General features: G+C 47.9%; 1 protein-coding gene across 1 annotated transcript; it reads right to left on the bottom strand.

Moving 5' to 3' along the window:
* Window positions 1-5,104: 5,104 nt before the first annotated feature.
* Window positions 5,105-12,862, bottom strand: LOC137157250 (tripartite motif-containing protein 54-like). The gene is made up of 8 exons (XM_067554544.1): window positions 12,690-12,862; window positions 11,391-11,562; window positions 10,327-10,422; window positions 8,537-8,770; window positions 7,875-7,897; window positions 7,651-7,775; window positions 6,414-6,727; window positions 5,105-5,536 (listed from the first exon to the last, which is right to left on the bottom strand). Exons 1-8 carry the CDS (start codon window positions 12,860-12,862, stop codon window positions 5,105-5,107), a joined length of 1,569 nt encoding a protein of 522 aa, XP_067410645.1.
* Window positions 12,863-14,869: the final 2,007 nt, after the last annotated feature.

Raw genomic sequence — 14,869 nt, 5'->3', positions numbered from 1 at the left:
AGGTGGGCCTGGGCGAAAAAACCAATACAAGCATGTTAGATGCCTGTTCTGGTTTCTCTAATGTCTGAATGAAAGACAGTCATACACTAACACCAATGTCCGGAGAGCAGTCCACTGAAATGGAGTTTGTTTCATGGTAAAAACAAGTGACCACCACTATTGAGTGTCTAACAACCACAGGTGTAGTTTTCCCAGACACTCCTGCTGTCGCAGCATTCTGAAATACAGGGAGGAAGATTGTGCATGGCAAATGCAGACGCACTCTAAATATCTAAGGATTTGATGTGGCTTTTCCAGTATACCTTTAACAGGAGTTACATTTGTGCCCATTTCCCCCCAAACACTCTGGATGGAGAGCACACATTTCGTTGCTGTTTGGGGCCAGAAGGGACCCTTCTGATCAGCAAGTCTGAGCTCCTTGCACAACAGGTCAGAGAATTTCAATACAAATTAGAAACCGGAGGCCTGATTTTCAGATGTGCTAGCTGAGCACCTACAATTTGTGTGGGACTTGTAGGTGTTCAGTGCCCCTGAATATCAAGTTGCTAATGTATTCATTATTATTATTATTATTATTGAGGTAAGAAACCAGTGGGAGGATCTATATTTGAGAGGGAAATTATTCAGTGTCTCACTTCCCACGCTCAGCGAAGGGCGGCTCTATCCATGAAAACTAAAAAGAAGGGTAGGGGATTGGGGGCAAAGGGGAATCATCCATCTCAGGAAGCAGAAGGAGCCCTGCACCCACCTTTTCTTAATCTTGAAATCACAGAACAGGACTGAAGTTACTCCCAAATGGGGTCTTCACTCGTCCCACCCACAACAGTGAAGTCCTGGAAAAGCAGGAAGGAGCATATGTTCAATGCCACATCAGAGGGCAGGGTCAAGCACATAAATGCTTGGCTCCTCACTTCATACCTTGCAACTCTCTAACCTGCTCTCTAACAGTGTTTGAGGGAATTACTAAGGTCAGTAACTATCTGTGGTTCAGTATCTTATACCTGGGTTGAAACACCACTCTCTCATCCACGGAGAAGGCACACGGCCAATGCGCTCCAAAGGTGCATCAGGATGATCCCCCAGGCCAGCACTGACAGGCAGAAAGCTGCCGCCTGGTGGGGAATGAGACACACATGCATGCAGTGCTGTGATCAGATGGAAATGAAGGTAAAGGAATGGGGATGTACAACAAACAGCAAGTGGTTCCCTCTGTGTATGAAACAGACGCAACCAGGGCAGGTGCTATTCCACAAGTTCCTGTCAATGTTGTAGGCTCCTTGGGGCTGGGACAATCTTTTTGTTCTGTGTTTGTACAGCGCCTAGCACACCGAGGACCTGGTCTATAACTAGGGCTCCTAGACACTAAGGAAATACAGTCAATGAATCAATCAATAACATCCCATATTCCCCAGACCTCTCAACTGTTCTGCATTCTGAGGCTCACCGCCGTCTGAAAACCTGTCCTCAGGATGCCTCATTATCTCCACTACAGAAGAGAAAAAACTAGCACCCATCTCCACAAAAGCCTTTCAGATGAAAGGCACTGCACAAATGCAGAGCATTGTTAAATCAGAACCACCCTTCAGAAAGAAGAGGAAGGGAAGAGAGAGTCTAAAAATACATTTAGTTGGAGCAGGCAGGAGCAGTTCAGGTTCCCCAACTTAGAAGGGAAATAAAGTTTGATCATCTGCGGAGCAGCAGAGTATGAACATGGCACCAAGCTCACTTTGCAGGGATAATGTATTGGAGTTCTTTGGAGATATTTTTTAAAAACACATTGTTCCCATCTGTAAAATACAAAGCAAGAAATACCTAAAAGCAGCAATTCCCGCTGGGGAAGGGAAGAACAGTTTCATTGTTAAAACAGGGCCATTTATGCACAGTCTGTGCTGGCAAAGAAGTTGCCAGTGGTTCTAACCCTTCACAGGTGGGCACCTCAGGTTCACCTAATGGCTGTAGGCAAATAGTTACAGATTCACAGTTACAGTGAATTACAGATTCACCTGATAGGGCCAGATTCTCAGTTGAGAGAGGATCTGAAAGGGAAACAGAGGGTGTTCCCCTGATCCTGGACAGGTTCTCTTTGAAACGGCTGAAAGATCTGGAATTTTAATAACCATAGCAGGATGAACAGAGGTTCTTTAAATACATTAGGAGCAAGACAAAAATGAAGGAAAGTATAGGCCCTCTCCTTAATAGGGATGGAAAACTAAATAACTGATGACATCAAGACTGAGGTGATTAATGCCTGTTTTACTTCAGTCTTCACTAAAAAGATTATCAGTAACCAGATACGCAACACAATTAATATTAACAAGGAGGAAGCAATGTAGGCCAAAACAGGAAAAGAACAAGTTAAGGACTACTTGGATAAGTTTGATGTATTCAGGTTGGCAGGGCCTATTGAAATTCATCCTGGATACTTAAGGATCTAGCTGAAGCAATTTTGGAACCGTTCGCAATTATCGTCAAGAACTCAGTGTGCAGGGGAGGTCCCAGAGGCTCAGAGAAGGGCACAGTTAGTACCTAATTTGAAAAAAGGAGAACGAAGAGGACCCAAGGAATTATAAACCAGTCAGCCTAACCTCAATACCTGGAAAGATACCGGAACAAATCACTAAACAATAAATTTGCAGGCAGCTAGAGGATAACAGTAAAAGAAAAAGTTAAGGGGTGACTTGATTACAGTCCAAGTATCTTCATGGGGGAACAAATATTTGATAATGGGTTCCTTCAATCTAGCAGAGAAAGGTATAACATGATCCAATGGCTGGAAATTGAAGTGAGACAAATTCAGACTGAAAATAAGGTATATATATTTTAATGGTGAGAGTAATTAACCATTGAAACAATTTACCAGTAGTCGTGGTGGATTCTCCATCACTGACAATTTTAAAATCAAGATTGGGTGTTTTTCTAAAAGATCTGCTGCAGGAATTATTTTAGGGGAGTTCTGTGGGCTGTGCTATAACTACATGATCACAGTGCTTCCTTCTGACCTTGGAATCTATGAACCTTTAATAATGTTATAAGGAAGAGCTAGCATGGATTTGCCAAAGCAATTTAATTTCATTCTTTAACAGGGTTATTGGCCTAGTGGGTGAAGGGGAAGCAGTAGACATGATGTATCTTGATTTTAGAAAGGCTTTTGACATGACATTCTCATAAACAAAGTAGGGAAATGTGGTCTGGGTGAAATTACGATAAGGTGGGTGCATAACTGATTGAAAGACCAGACTCGAAGAGTTGCTGACAAAATGGGAACGCATATCTAGTGCGGTCCCAGAGAGGTCAGTCTGGGTCTGGTTACCATTCAATATTTTCAGGAATGATTTGGATAATGGAGTGAAGAGTATGTTTATAAAATCCGCAGATGACACCTAGCTAGGAGGCGTCACAAGGACTTTGGAGGACAGGATTAGAATTCAAAATGATCTTGACAAATTCGAGAATTGGTTTAAAATCATCAAGATCAAATGTAATAAAGACCAGTGCAAAGTAATTCACTTAGGAAGGGAAAATCAAATGCTCAATTTAAAAATGGGGAATAACTGGCTGCGTGGCAGTACTGCTGAAAAGGAAATGGGGGACAGAGTGGATCAGAAACTGAATATGAACCAACCATGAGATGTAGTTGCAAAAAAAGGCTAATATACTTCTTGGGTGTATTAACAGGAATGTTGTAAGACAGATACAGGTGGTAACTGTCCCACTCTATTTGGCACTGATGCGGCCTCAGCTGGAGTACTGTATTCAGATCTGAGCGTCACACTTTAGGAAAGATGTGGATAAATAGGAGAGAGTCCAGAGAAGAGCTGTACACATGATAAACGGTTTAGCAAACCTGACCTATAAGGAAAGGTTAAAAAAACTGGGCACGTTTAGTCATGAGAAAAGAAGACTAAGGGAGGATTTGATAACCGTGTTCAAACATGTTACAGGCTATAATCAAGAGGACAGCGATCAATCGTTCTCAGTGCCCACTGAAGGTTGGACAAGAAGTGACGGGCTTCCTCTTCAGCAAGGGAGACTCCGAAAGCTTTCCCTAATATCTCACCTAACTAGAAGGGACGATGAGCTTTGGAGCAGGCTTCCAAGGGAAGTTGTGGAATCCCCATCACCAGAGGTTTTTAAGAGCAGGTTGGACAAACACTTGTCAGGGATGAGGTGATCCTGCCTCAGTGCAGGGGCTGGACTGGATGCCTGCTTGAGGTCCCTTCAAGCCCGACTTTTCCATAATTCTATTATTCTGACAGGCAGAGGGGAGTTTCTGGCATTTGGAGAATTTGCCTGCAGAAGTGCCAAGTGTGAAAACAGGGAAGATTAATATATGGAGGGGGACCAGGGATGGGGAATGATGGTCATCCACCAGCTAGCGTTCTCTGCCTTTCCCCCGTCTGCAGGGAGCTGTAGATAGCAGCACTCTCTCCTCTGGATCTAAAGGACGCAAATTACACCCGGCCGGGGGGGTTAGCCCCACCACAGCTGCTGCAGTGTGGTGGCAGGGTGGTGCTGAACTGGTAGCAGAGCCTTCCTTTGGGTAAGACATTGAATCAAGATCCCACCCATCCCGGTTGACTATCCAGAAATTAGGGGATTATTTTGGTCTGAACTCAAGAAAAAATTCCAACATTTTCATTGACTCAAAAACTACATCATAAAAAGATCCTGTCGGGTCAAACTACCTGTTTTTATTCAACCCAAAATGAAAGGTTTCATTTCCATTTCAGGCTGATTTAAAAACATTTGTGTATGGTTTCTGTAACCACCTTAAAAGACATTTCCAAACAAAAGGTCATTTCAAACCAAAATAATGGAACTGTTTCAAGGTCAAAACAAACTGTTACGATTATTTTAGGGAAAAAAAAATTTTTTTTTCCACCAAAACAATTGAGGTGAAACTGACAAATTTGCAAAACGTTTTGGGGTTGCCCAATAGGCTTCCCCCCTCAAAGAGGGGAAAAGAGGTTGTGGATGAAAATGTATTCCCAGCTCCATTTCCATTCTGTGTCTGGGCCAGGCTAACTCTGGAAGTTACTCGTCAGCTGGGAGGCTCCCTGGATCCTCTCCAATCAGGTAAAAGGGCTCAAGGACACACCCACGCTTAATGGTCAATGCATGCACGCTGCAAACTCGGAGCGACACCACACAGCCTCAAACTCCGGATCTCACTGACCTGGGTGGAGACGGAGGCTATTTCATGCTCTGCCAGTTCCCCCTCATTGCTGCCATGGGCGGTACTGGCGAGGCAGTGACTCTCGCTTGAGTCAACATCAGGCCTGGTCCCAGCTGAGCTCTCCGAGGTGCTGAATGTCTCGGCTGGGACAAAGCAAGTGGCTTCTGCTGGCTCACTGGTTCCCTGCTGGGCTGTCGATTCAGCTGGGGTTTCCAGGGCGTTTTCCTTTGAATTATTTTGGAGGCCTAGATTTGGGGCGATTATGGGCCAGGCATTATTAGACACCGCAGCTTCTGCCCCGGACTCCTGCGTGTCTAAAGCAGCCCCATTCAGCTCCCCATCTGGAACAGCTGCAGCCTTCTGGAAAGCAAACATCAGGGAGAGGGGCAGGGGAGGCAGTGAGAAAGGCTGGAAGTGAAATGCTCGGTGTGAAAGGAATCCAGACCTGCTGACTCAGAGAAGGCTTTTCACAATGCAGCCCTTCCTGGGGAATCCTGCAGTGGCTGGGAGATAGGCAGGGCCCAAGCATAATGTTTTCGTGCCCAGTACAAACTTGTAACATGGGCCCCCTCCCACAGACATACCCATGGGGATGGCAGCCTGGGCGGCCTCCAGGACCCAGTAGAGTGAACCATTTCTCCCCCCTGGAGATGGGCCAAATGACCTGACTGGGTTTCTCCTTCTCAAACCTCTGTGGAAACGCGAAGCAGCACAATGCTGATAGGACCACGCGCTGTGTTCCTGTTTGTTTAATGACACCATCTGTCTCCGATCCAAGAGTGGGTGGGGGCAGGATTTAATTCATCCTTCCACACCCGCAGATCTACAGCTCATCGAGGAAGCACTGTCATGAGTGCACGGGCCAAGGGGGTTTAAGTTAGGGGTTGCAAGCAGGTCTCAAGAGAGTCACCCCCACCCTATTGCTAAATGGGAATGGGGGTCCTGGTATGGAAACAATGGCACAGAGCATCCTAACCGGGATTACGTGTGCACACTGACACACGCTTGGCCATGCATACACTCCTCACACCTATGGAATGCATGAGTGTGTATCTTTGGCTTTTGATTTAGCTGGGGCTGGTCCTGCTTTGAGCAGCGGGTTGGACTAGATGAGCTCCTGAGATCCCTTCCAACCCTCGTCTTCTATGATTCTAGGACTATCCTGCCACAGCAAATGTGTGTAGCGGGTCCTTTTGCATCATGGTTGTAGTGATCAGGATAGTTCTGATGCCATTACCTGAAGGGCAGTCCCTGGATCTCTCTCAGCTCCCTCTTTGCCAGCCTGGGCATCTGATTCAGCAGCTTGAGCTGAACCCTGTAGTTTAACCGTGACGTCAGCTTCTCCAGCAATCTCACTCGCAGCCTCCTTTAGCATCAGGGCTTTTTTTTCAGCCTCCTCTTCTTTCCCATTCATGGGGACATTCAGGGACTCCTCTCTGTCCTCACCGCCTGCCGCTTGCCCGTCTGCCACAGATTCTGCAGCTGTACCTTCAGCATCCCCCCACACAGCATCTTCCTCGCCTTCCTCGGCCCCTTCATCAGACTCGTCAACTAAAAGGTTAACAAATAGTCCTTGCAGTGTGAAAGGGGCGCAGACAGCTGCTAGTCCAGATGGGCCCAGGCATGCAGGTTTCATAGCAGCTGACTCTCTGCAGAACTGTCAGCTAAGCAACTCTCAGAGCAGGGGAACCCCTCAGCCTATTATTGAAACTACCCAGCTGTCCTTCCCCAGCTTGAATGGACTCTGGAGGGGAACAACTCAAACGGGGAATCTGCTACGGGGGAAGAAGCTGAGCTGGATCCCCGGTTTCAATCCAAGCTGGATTTCTGCATCCAAAATGGAAGAGAGACTGGGAGCCTGATCCAAAGCCCGTTGAGGCAAATGGAAACCTCTCCATTGACTTCAGTGCACTCTGAATCAAGCCCTGGGTGCTTCTCTGTTAGGAGGAAAAGGTTCCCCGACAGCACAACGGTGTCGCTTCTGTGGCATCCTATACTGTGTATCTCATTTTTCTCTCTGCTCACCAGCTGTCTCCCGCCTTCCCTCTCAATCTGTTTCCGTCCCATGATCACACAACTGCACCTCCTACGAGGCCATCCCAGGGCCTGCAGTGGAGAACTCCCAGGAGGAGGCTCCCAGGTCTCCATTAGGTGTAACAAGGACACGCCTCCCATGCCAGGGAAAAGGCTCTCAGATCCTCCCCGCCATAAAGACAGAATGAGGGCTGGATTCTGCCACCCTCACTCACTCTGAGGAGACACGCTGTCCCACTGAAAGCAGTGACCAGAGACATGGGCCAGGCAGCAGAACTGGGACACAAGTGAATTTAGAACCAAGACTACGGGAGGGAGGTTTTTATACCAGTTGAAGTATTCCCCAGTGCCATGGTGAATGGTGCATTCATGTGGTTAGACCCGCAAACCCTCCTCTCCGAGGCCCCAATTTCTGACCAGCCCAAACCATTTCTTCTGACCTTTAATGAAGTCCAACTGATAGAGCACCCGCTCCTCTGCATTGAAATCCACCGCGTAGTGCTCCATGTTATCATAACCAGACTCCAGTGCTTCCACCTCACAGCTGTGCGTCGCCTCGGAAATTCTGGGAAGGGAAAGGAAGACACGATCCTCGCTGATGGATTCAGTGCCTCAGAGAAATAGGGTTCAAAATGTGAATGGAAAAATAGGGAGTTCTACTTACTTCTGTATGAGAACCTTGGCATTCTGGGTAGCCAGAAAAAGAGAGGAGAAGAGAGGTGAGATTATGGGAACAGAATAAAAAGCAAGATAAAAATGTGTGGAGAATGTGTGCACATGTGTGTGCGCGAGAGAGAGATAGAGAGAGAGACAGAAGAGGTGGAGTTCCCACCCTGCTCCTTATAAAGGATACACTCTGTGTATAAACCCAATATAACACCTTTGGGTGGTAGCTTTATTGTGAACCCAAACAACAACAAATAAGCACAAATTCCAGTCCAAGTTCTCTCCTCAAGCCTGGCTGTTCTTAGGGTTTCCCTCCCACCCAAGCTGTCTGCCCAACACCCTAGTTTCCTTTGCCTTAAAAGTGGTGCCAACTCCTTATTCCAGAGCCACACACCCCTGGACTTGAAGGATCTCAGGCAAGTGGGTGACTCCCAGCTATTGGTGGAGAAGGAAGACATGACTCCATTCCCATGGCACTGAGTTGCAAATCTGCCTTGAAAAGCAAGGGTTGCTTGTATTTTAAAGCTGAGCTTGTCCTACTCATGACTTCCCCCTCCCCTGTTCATCGCTTGGCTCTGAAAAGCAAAGCACATTGGTTCTCCTTGGCTTGCAGGAGGTGGAACAAGATGAAGACGGCCACCCAGCCTCCTGCCACGTTACCTGCACAAAGACAGCCATCTGCGGCTCCTCCATGGACTGCAGTGCTGTGTCCACCAGCTTGGAGGATGACTCACTGTGTTCACTGTACGCCCTGGTGAGGGACTTCAGGTGCTGAATCTTCTCCTCCTGCTCATAGGTGATCCTCTGCAGCATGATCTTCCTCCTCTCCTCCAGGATGGCGTAGATGCGGTCAAACTTCTCACACAAAGCCTGCTTCTGGGCCTTGCTGTTGTCCTGCTCAAAGGGTGCAAAGAGCACAACAGGTTTGGAGAGCCAGTTCCTGGGATGGGGGGGCAGGGGCTGAATATACGTTTTCATTAATAATATTGGATCATCGGACATTTGTACTGAGCATTTCAAAACAAAAGGGTTCCAAAGCCCCTCAACACTATATAGGAGGCAGCAGGGTTTAGTAACTAAAGCAAAGATCTGAGAAGAGCTGAGTGAAAAATCCCATGGGAAACGTTGATCTTCTGACATTTGTTTTAGCTGGGATGAAAATGAAACAACAAAAATCGTTACCGAATGAAACCTTTCAAAACATTTCAGTTTGGAATCATCATCTCTGGGGTTCATTTCCTGTACCACAGTCAAGGTTCTCCCTCCCATAATGCATTGAGCAGCTCAGTCAGAGGAGACCACAGTGCATCATGGGAGACGTAGTCCAGACAAGGAGCCTGCCCTCTATGAGAGAATGGGAGCTCAAAACTCCCAAATTTAGGGTGACCAGACATCCTGTTTTGACCGGGACAATCCCTTTTTTAAGCCCTAGCCTGACCGTTCTGACTTTTTTGGGGAAACGTGGGCATTTGTCAAAAAAGTGGGGTGCGGAGGAATGGGTGGCGGGAGTGGTGATGCCAACCCCACATGGGGGGGAGGCAGGGCTTGGGTGGGTGACAGACAGGGCTCAGGCGAGCGATGACACCAGCCCCGTAGGAGGAGGGAGGCTCAGGCCAGCCTCACGCGGTGTCCCATTTTCCCTTTGGGAAATATGGTCACACTAACCAAACTGCATCTCCCCCAAGACTCCACAGTACCGTAGGCCAGTGCAGTTTAATATTGAGCTGACTCAAAAGGAAATGTTTCAGGTCAGCTCACGAAACCAAAATATTTCAAGTTGGGTTGAATGTACCAAAAATGAAATATTTCAGAGTGTTGCTGCCGATGGAAAAAACAAAACATTTCAGCAAAAACAAACATCAGCAGAAAACTCTGACTTTGCTGGAACCACGGGTCATTTTGATAGAAAATTCCTGACCAGTTTTAGATGGGGGAGTCGGGACTTCATGGTTCTAATCCCAGATCTGCCATTGTGTGATCAAGACACATTCCTGCTGCTTCCCCAACTGTACAAGGGGTTAATGAACTTCTCTACCTCATGGAGGGAAGTGGGGAGAGCTTGTGAGGTTTAATTCATTATTGTCGGCAGAGTACTTTGTTGACGGCCTCATATGGACGGTACCTTAGAACGATATCTTAGGCACTTTGCCACTGTAATGCAGCCCCCCCGCCACTAGCCAGTGAAACACCGCTCACTGTATATCAGTGCAACGCAAAACCAGATTAGGACATCACAGCAAACTCCTGCCATGGGATTGTCAGCGTCCATGTAGAGTAGCCATGGAGTTTGGCTTTCCAGGTCTTCTTCAAATGCAGCAAACGAAAGGAAAATGCCTCTGTGCCAACAGCAACCTATCTGGGCCCAAAGAGCTGCCCCATCTCTGAGCTCAGAGCTGTTTTATGGGACTCCCCGCTCCCCCAAAAGGATCCTGAGGGACTGCATGTTGTACCTCGATGGTCCTACAGGTGCCTTGCAAGTTATCGAGAAAGGCCTGGATTCTGTCATTGGTGGCAACCAGGGCTCCAATCCCATCTGTCAACTCGGCCTGCGCGGGAGAGAAAGAGAGCTCAGCTCATTTACCATCCAGCACCGAGAACGTGTCCAGAAGTGCACAAGACACCACAGAGAAGATGAAGATGGTCCATGCTCCAAAGATCCTGCCACTGTGAGATATCACTACCTCATTCACTCCCCCCCCAGCCCTTCCTCAGCCCTTGTTCCCAGCATAGGTGCCTGCTGTGGTGGAAAGTAAACTTCACATTTTCAGATTCAACAGGGAATGACTTAATTATGTCCCCATTTGTGTAGGGTCCCCCCAGCACCTCTTCCGGGGGGAAGCGGGGTAAATAAAACTTTATCGGCATCAATGCCTTCCCACCCCACCCCAAGAACCATCTAGGTCTCTGTCCATCTGATCACAGCACCCTCTGCTTCACAGACCCCCTCCCCCCCGAAACATACAGTCTGGCTTTGAATTTCTCTCACCCAAGTGCAAGTTTGAGCATCAGGAGACCTGCAGCTTTCTGATCCCAGCCACTGGCCTGTGTGACCCTGAGCAAGTCATTGTCTAACTTCAGTGCCTCAGTTTCTCCATCCATTAGGAGGAGATAATACCTGCCTGACAGGGGCCTTGTAAGACTTAATCAATGCGCATGAGATCCTTAGGTGAAAGCAGGTGCAAGCTACCCCCACCCCCCTGAATCTCTGCTCTATCCTGTTGCATGTCCTGTGTAGTCCCTATGTACTAGTGGAGTGATTTAATAGTAACATTGAACTTGGCACCTGAAGCTTCTGAATTATCTTCTCCAGAGGACAGGCCCTACCCTGGATGCAATGGGAGAGTTGCTGCTAGGTATGCGTCATTTCAAATCTTCACTTTGTCTAAGCAGGCCCTGGAGTGGATAAAAGGCTGTGCTCTGTAAGGAGGAGATACCCAACTCTCTCCCCTCCACCCTGGTAGCAACGATCCAGGGACCAGACACCCATGTGAGCAAATGCCAGGGAGAGGCCAACCTTCCGTTTCATGTAGATGTCTGACAGGGGTGCTACTTCACACTCCTTGTGCTCCCCGAAGACCTTGCAGAGAGAGCAGGTGGGCACCCCACACGTCATGCAATAGATGTTGATCTTTTCTTCCTCATGCTCTTCGCAGCTGGGGTGTTCTGTCTTGAACAAAGGCCTGGAGCTAAATGGAGAGAGGGATGGAAGGGGGGGAAGTCAAGGTGGGCTTTTATTTTTTCTTCCTCCCATCAATGCAGGGTCCTGAAGCCCAACTGGGGCAGATGCTACGTGCTGCAAAATCAGTACTGAGACCTGGTCTCCAGGGCAAGTGAGACCAACCAGTTGGCAAACTAGGAGGTGAATAGTGCTATCTGCTAGACATTCTGCGCTGCTGTTAGACCGGGGGAGGCTCACCTCATTCCCTTGTTTCTACCAAAAATAGCAGGACCAGGAAATGAACCAGAGGAGGCAGCAGCGTGGATAGAAGAATGACATCAGGAGACCAGGGTTCTCCTCCCAGCCTGCCACTGAGGGCCAATCATGTCTCTGCTCTGTGCCCCCTTGCCCTTTGTCTTGTCTGGTTATGCTGTAAGCTCTTTGGGGCAGGGGCTGTCTCCAGCGATGGGTACATACAGCAATAGGGCATTTGCATAAATGACCACTTCTTACTCCACCCATCTATCCCGGTCACAGCCCAGAGCTGCTGACTTTAGTAAGGAAGCTTCCCCCACTTCTTACTTCTGTTAGTCCCGTAGAGCCAACACGGCTGGGAGTGGGGGAGCAGGGATCTATTCCTGCTTGTGAGTCATCAACAGAATGGTTTGCTGAGTTCTCCTTGCAGAAGTGCAAACCCACTGGAGGCCAGGGGTCTGCAGAACAGAGTTTGGCCTGTAAAACCTTTAGTACAAGGTGATGAAGCATGAGAAGGAAAGACCCCTGATCCCACGGTGAGTTAACAGTTAGAAAAACTCTGTGTTGACTCTGTGTGATCAAAGTGGGCACGTTTGATCTGGAGTTCCCATCTATTTTACACAGAGGCAGAGTAGACAATCTGTGGAATCAAAGCTCTTATGCAGGAGACACTGATTGAAGAAAACACAACTTCAGACACAACCAGGCTTCCACACAGGTGGTCTTTTTATAGCTTTCCTTTCTTTGTTTACCAGGGACTGGACTCTGCCTGGAACTCTATACAGTACACGGAGACCTCTAATGGCTGAATGGTATTTTGCAAGGAGCCACATTACGAAGTCTGCAGCCATGGCTATATTGATGGACACACACACACGAGAAACAAACCTGTTGGGACACCTTGCCGACTCCTGTTTGTAAATATCAATGATGTTCTCCACTAGGAGATTCCTCTGCAGGCCATAAACACCATGCCTGTCCAGGACCACTTCATGGCGACAGGATGGGCAGCGAAATCTGCCCGCAGACCCCAGGGTTGTCCCTCGAGACTGAAACACAAAAAGGATCTCCATTAGGACCTCTACAGGTGGGTTGCTCCGCTGGCCACGGACTGATTTGATAGGAATCTCATGTCCTGAAGGGGGCTCTGCAAACTTGCCCCATAGGAAGCAAAATGAGAAGAGTCCTTGCAGGGCAGCAGCTAAATTTAAACACAAGATCTTCAACAGCCCAAAGGCAGGTGATGAAAATCCCCCAGGACAACAGAAGGGTTGGAATAAGAACGTGCATCACCCCGCAGCTATGCTGAGCCCTCTGCACACGACTTCAGGAGATAATTCTGGCCCTGATACCAGAAAGCAAGCCTGTTCTTGAAATGTAAAGTTATTGCGCTCAGTTCTTCTCAGTTAACTTCAGTCAGATAAGGAATTAGCCCTTCAAAGTCAGAGGTGATCAGCAGCAAAGAGCCATGAAGTTAAAAGCTATTAAAACTTCAGGGTGTGTTATCACCATGTCCAACGTTCCTGCATGCTGTGATAACATGGACACTGTGCCGAGGGAGAGCCTGATCTCATGGGGCCAACCACAGGATTAAGAGCATCTGTATTCTGAAACAGACGCCCAGAATAACCTTATGCACTTCCCTTCACCCATCAGTGTCTCCATCTCCCCATCTGTAAAATGGAGACCGGAAGACTCACACACCCGTTACAGGCATAGTGATGCTTCTTACTAAAATGCCACGTCTTACTAGGAATGCCCAGATTGCCACCATAGCAAATGCCAACATGCCAGCCCATTCCTTCTGAACACACGAGAACCATTTCTCACAACACATTTAGCATCAGGAGCCCCTCCTGCCTATTGACAGCTCATCCGCACGTAGGCTAACAAGGCTAACCCTTGTTCTGACATTTCTCTATTTGGGGAAACTTTTGTCATTTTATTAGAGGCCAGTTAAGTGCAAATTTCCCCATAACACTGCTAGGTGTGTGTTATAACAGCGCCTGGAGCAGACAACCCTTGGACCTCCTACATCTCCTCTTTAGGCTCTCTCCATGAGTTCCCCTCCCCAGATATCGAGCACTTAGCATTTCTTGTATATTTAAAAAGGACATTGGTACAGTTGTCCCTTAACAACAGGGGAATCAGATGCATGAGTAACGCCAGCTGGGTTCCAACTTTCTGCTCAAGCTTTCTATATATTAACTTGATAAGTAGAGGTTATTCTTTCTCGGGGGGATTAGGGAGGGGAAAACACGGGACAGATGCAAAAGGATGGTCTTGTGATCACGGCACTTGACTGAAACTCGGATGATCCACATTCTAGTCCTGGCTCTGCACACAGGCTCCCTGTGTGACCTTGGCCAATTCATTTCACCTCTCTGTGCTCCCCACCTGAGATTGGCGATAGGTCCCGCCTAGCTCACAGCAGACTGGAGTGTTAGAATCTTCAGTGTCTCTGAGACTCTCAGATCCCTTAATAGAGGTAGCTAGCATGGCCCTGACACGTGGACCAGCAGGAAAGGAGTTCAGTGGGTTCATTTCCTTTCCTGGTATGTTTATGCATGTGAAAATTTAGTAGAGGCTGGAAAGGGTTGCTGAAGAGAACAATTAGGGGCACTTTCCTACCCAGTTGGATCAATCCATACTCCAACAGCAGGACCTCTTCCTGCCTACTTAGAAACACAGATGCGGGATCTTGCTGTACCAATTGGTTTTAATAAATAATAAAAACTCTCCCCAGGAGCATGAGGCTGAAACTGGGATTACTCACCTGAAATATGTCATTTGCACATTTCCGGCATAGGTTGTGCTGACAAGGCAGGATTACCACCGGTTTGGTGAACATCTCCAAGCAAATAGGGCATATGAGCTGCCTCTCCAGGCTGTCGATGGGGTGATCTCTCCGGTAGGAGTTGTATTCCATTTGGATAGACATGACAAGGAAAACACCCCCAAACTGAGCAGCCCTCAAGCAACCAGAAGAGGGACGCACTGCGTGACTTGTCCTGTGCGGTTGCCGATTGTGGTGCCGAGAAGGAAGATGGAAAGATATGGAAGGGGAAAGCAGCCTGCCA

The sequence above is a fragment of the Emydura macquarii genome, unplaced genomic scaffold, assembly GCF_026122565.2.
Source record: "Emydura macquarii macquarii isolate MOO-44397 ecotype Brisbane River unplaced genomic scaffold, CSIRO-AGI_Emac_v2 contig_1483, whole genome shotgun sequence".
Lineage (NCBI taxonomy): Eukaryota > Metazoa > Chordata > Testudines > Chelidae > Emydura > Emydura macquarii.
This window is presented reverse-complemented; position numbering and strand designations above follow the sequence as displayed.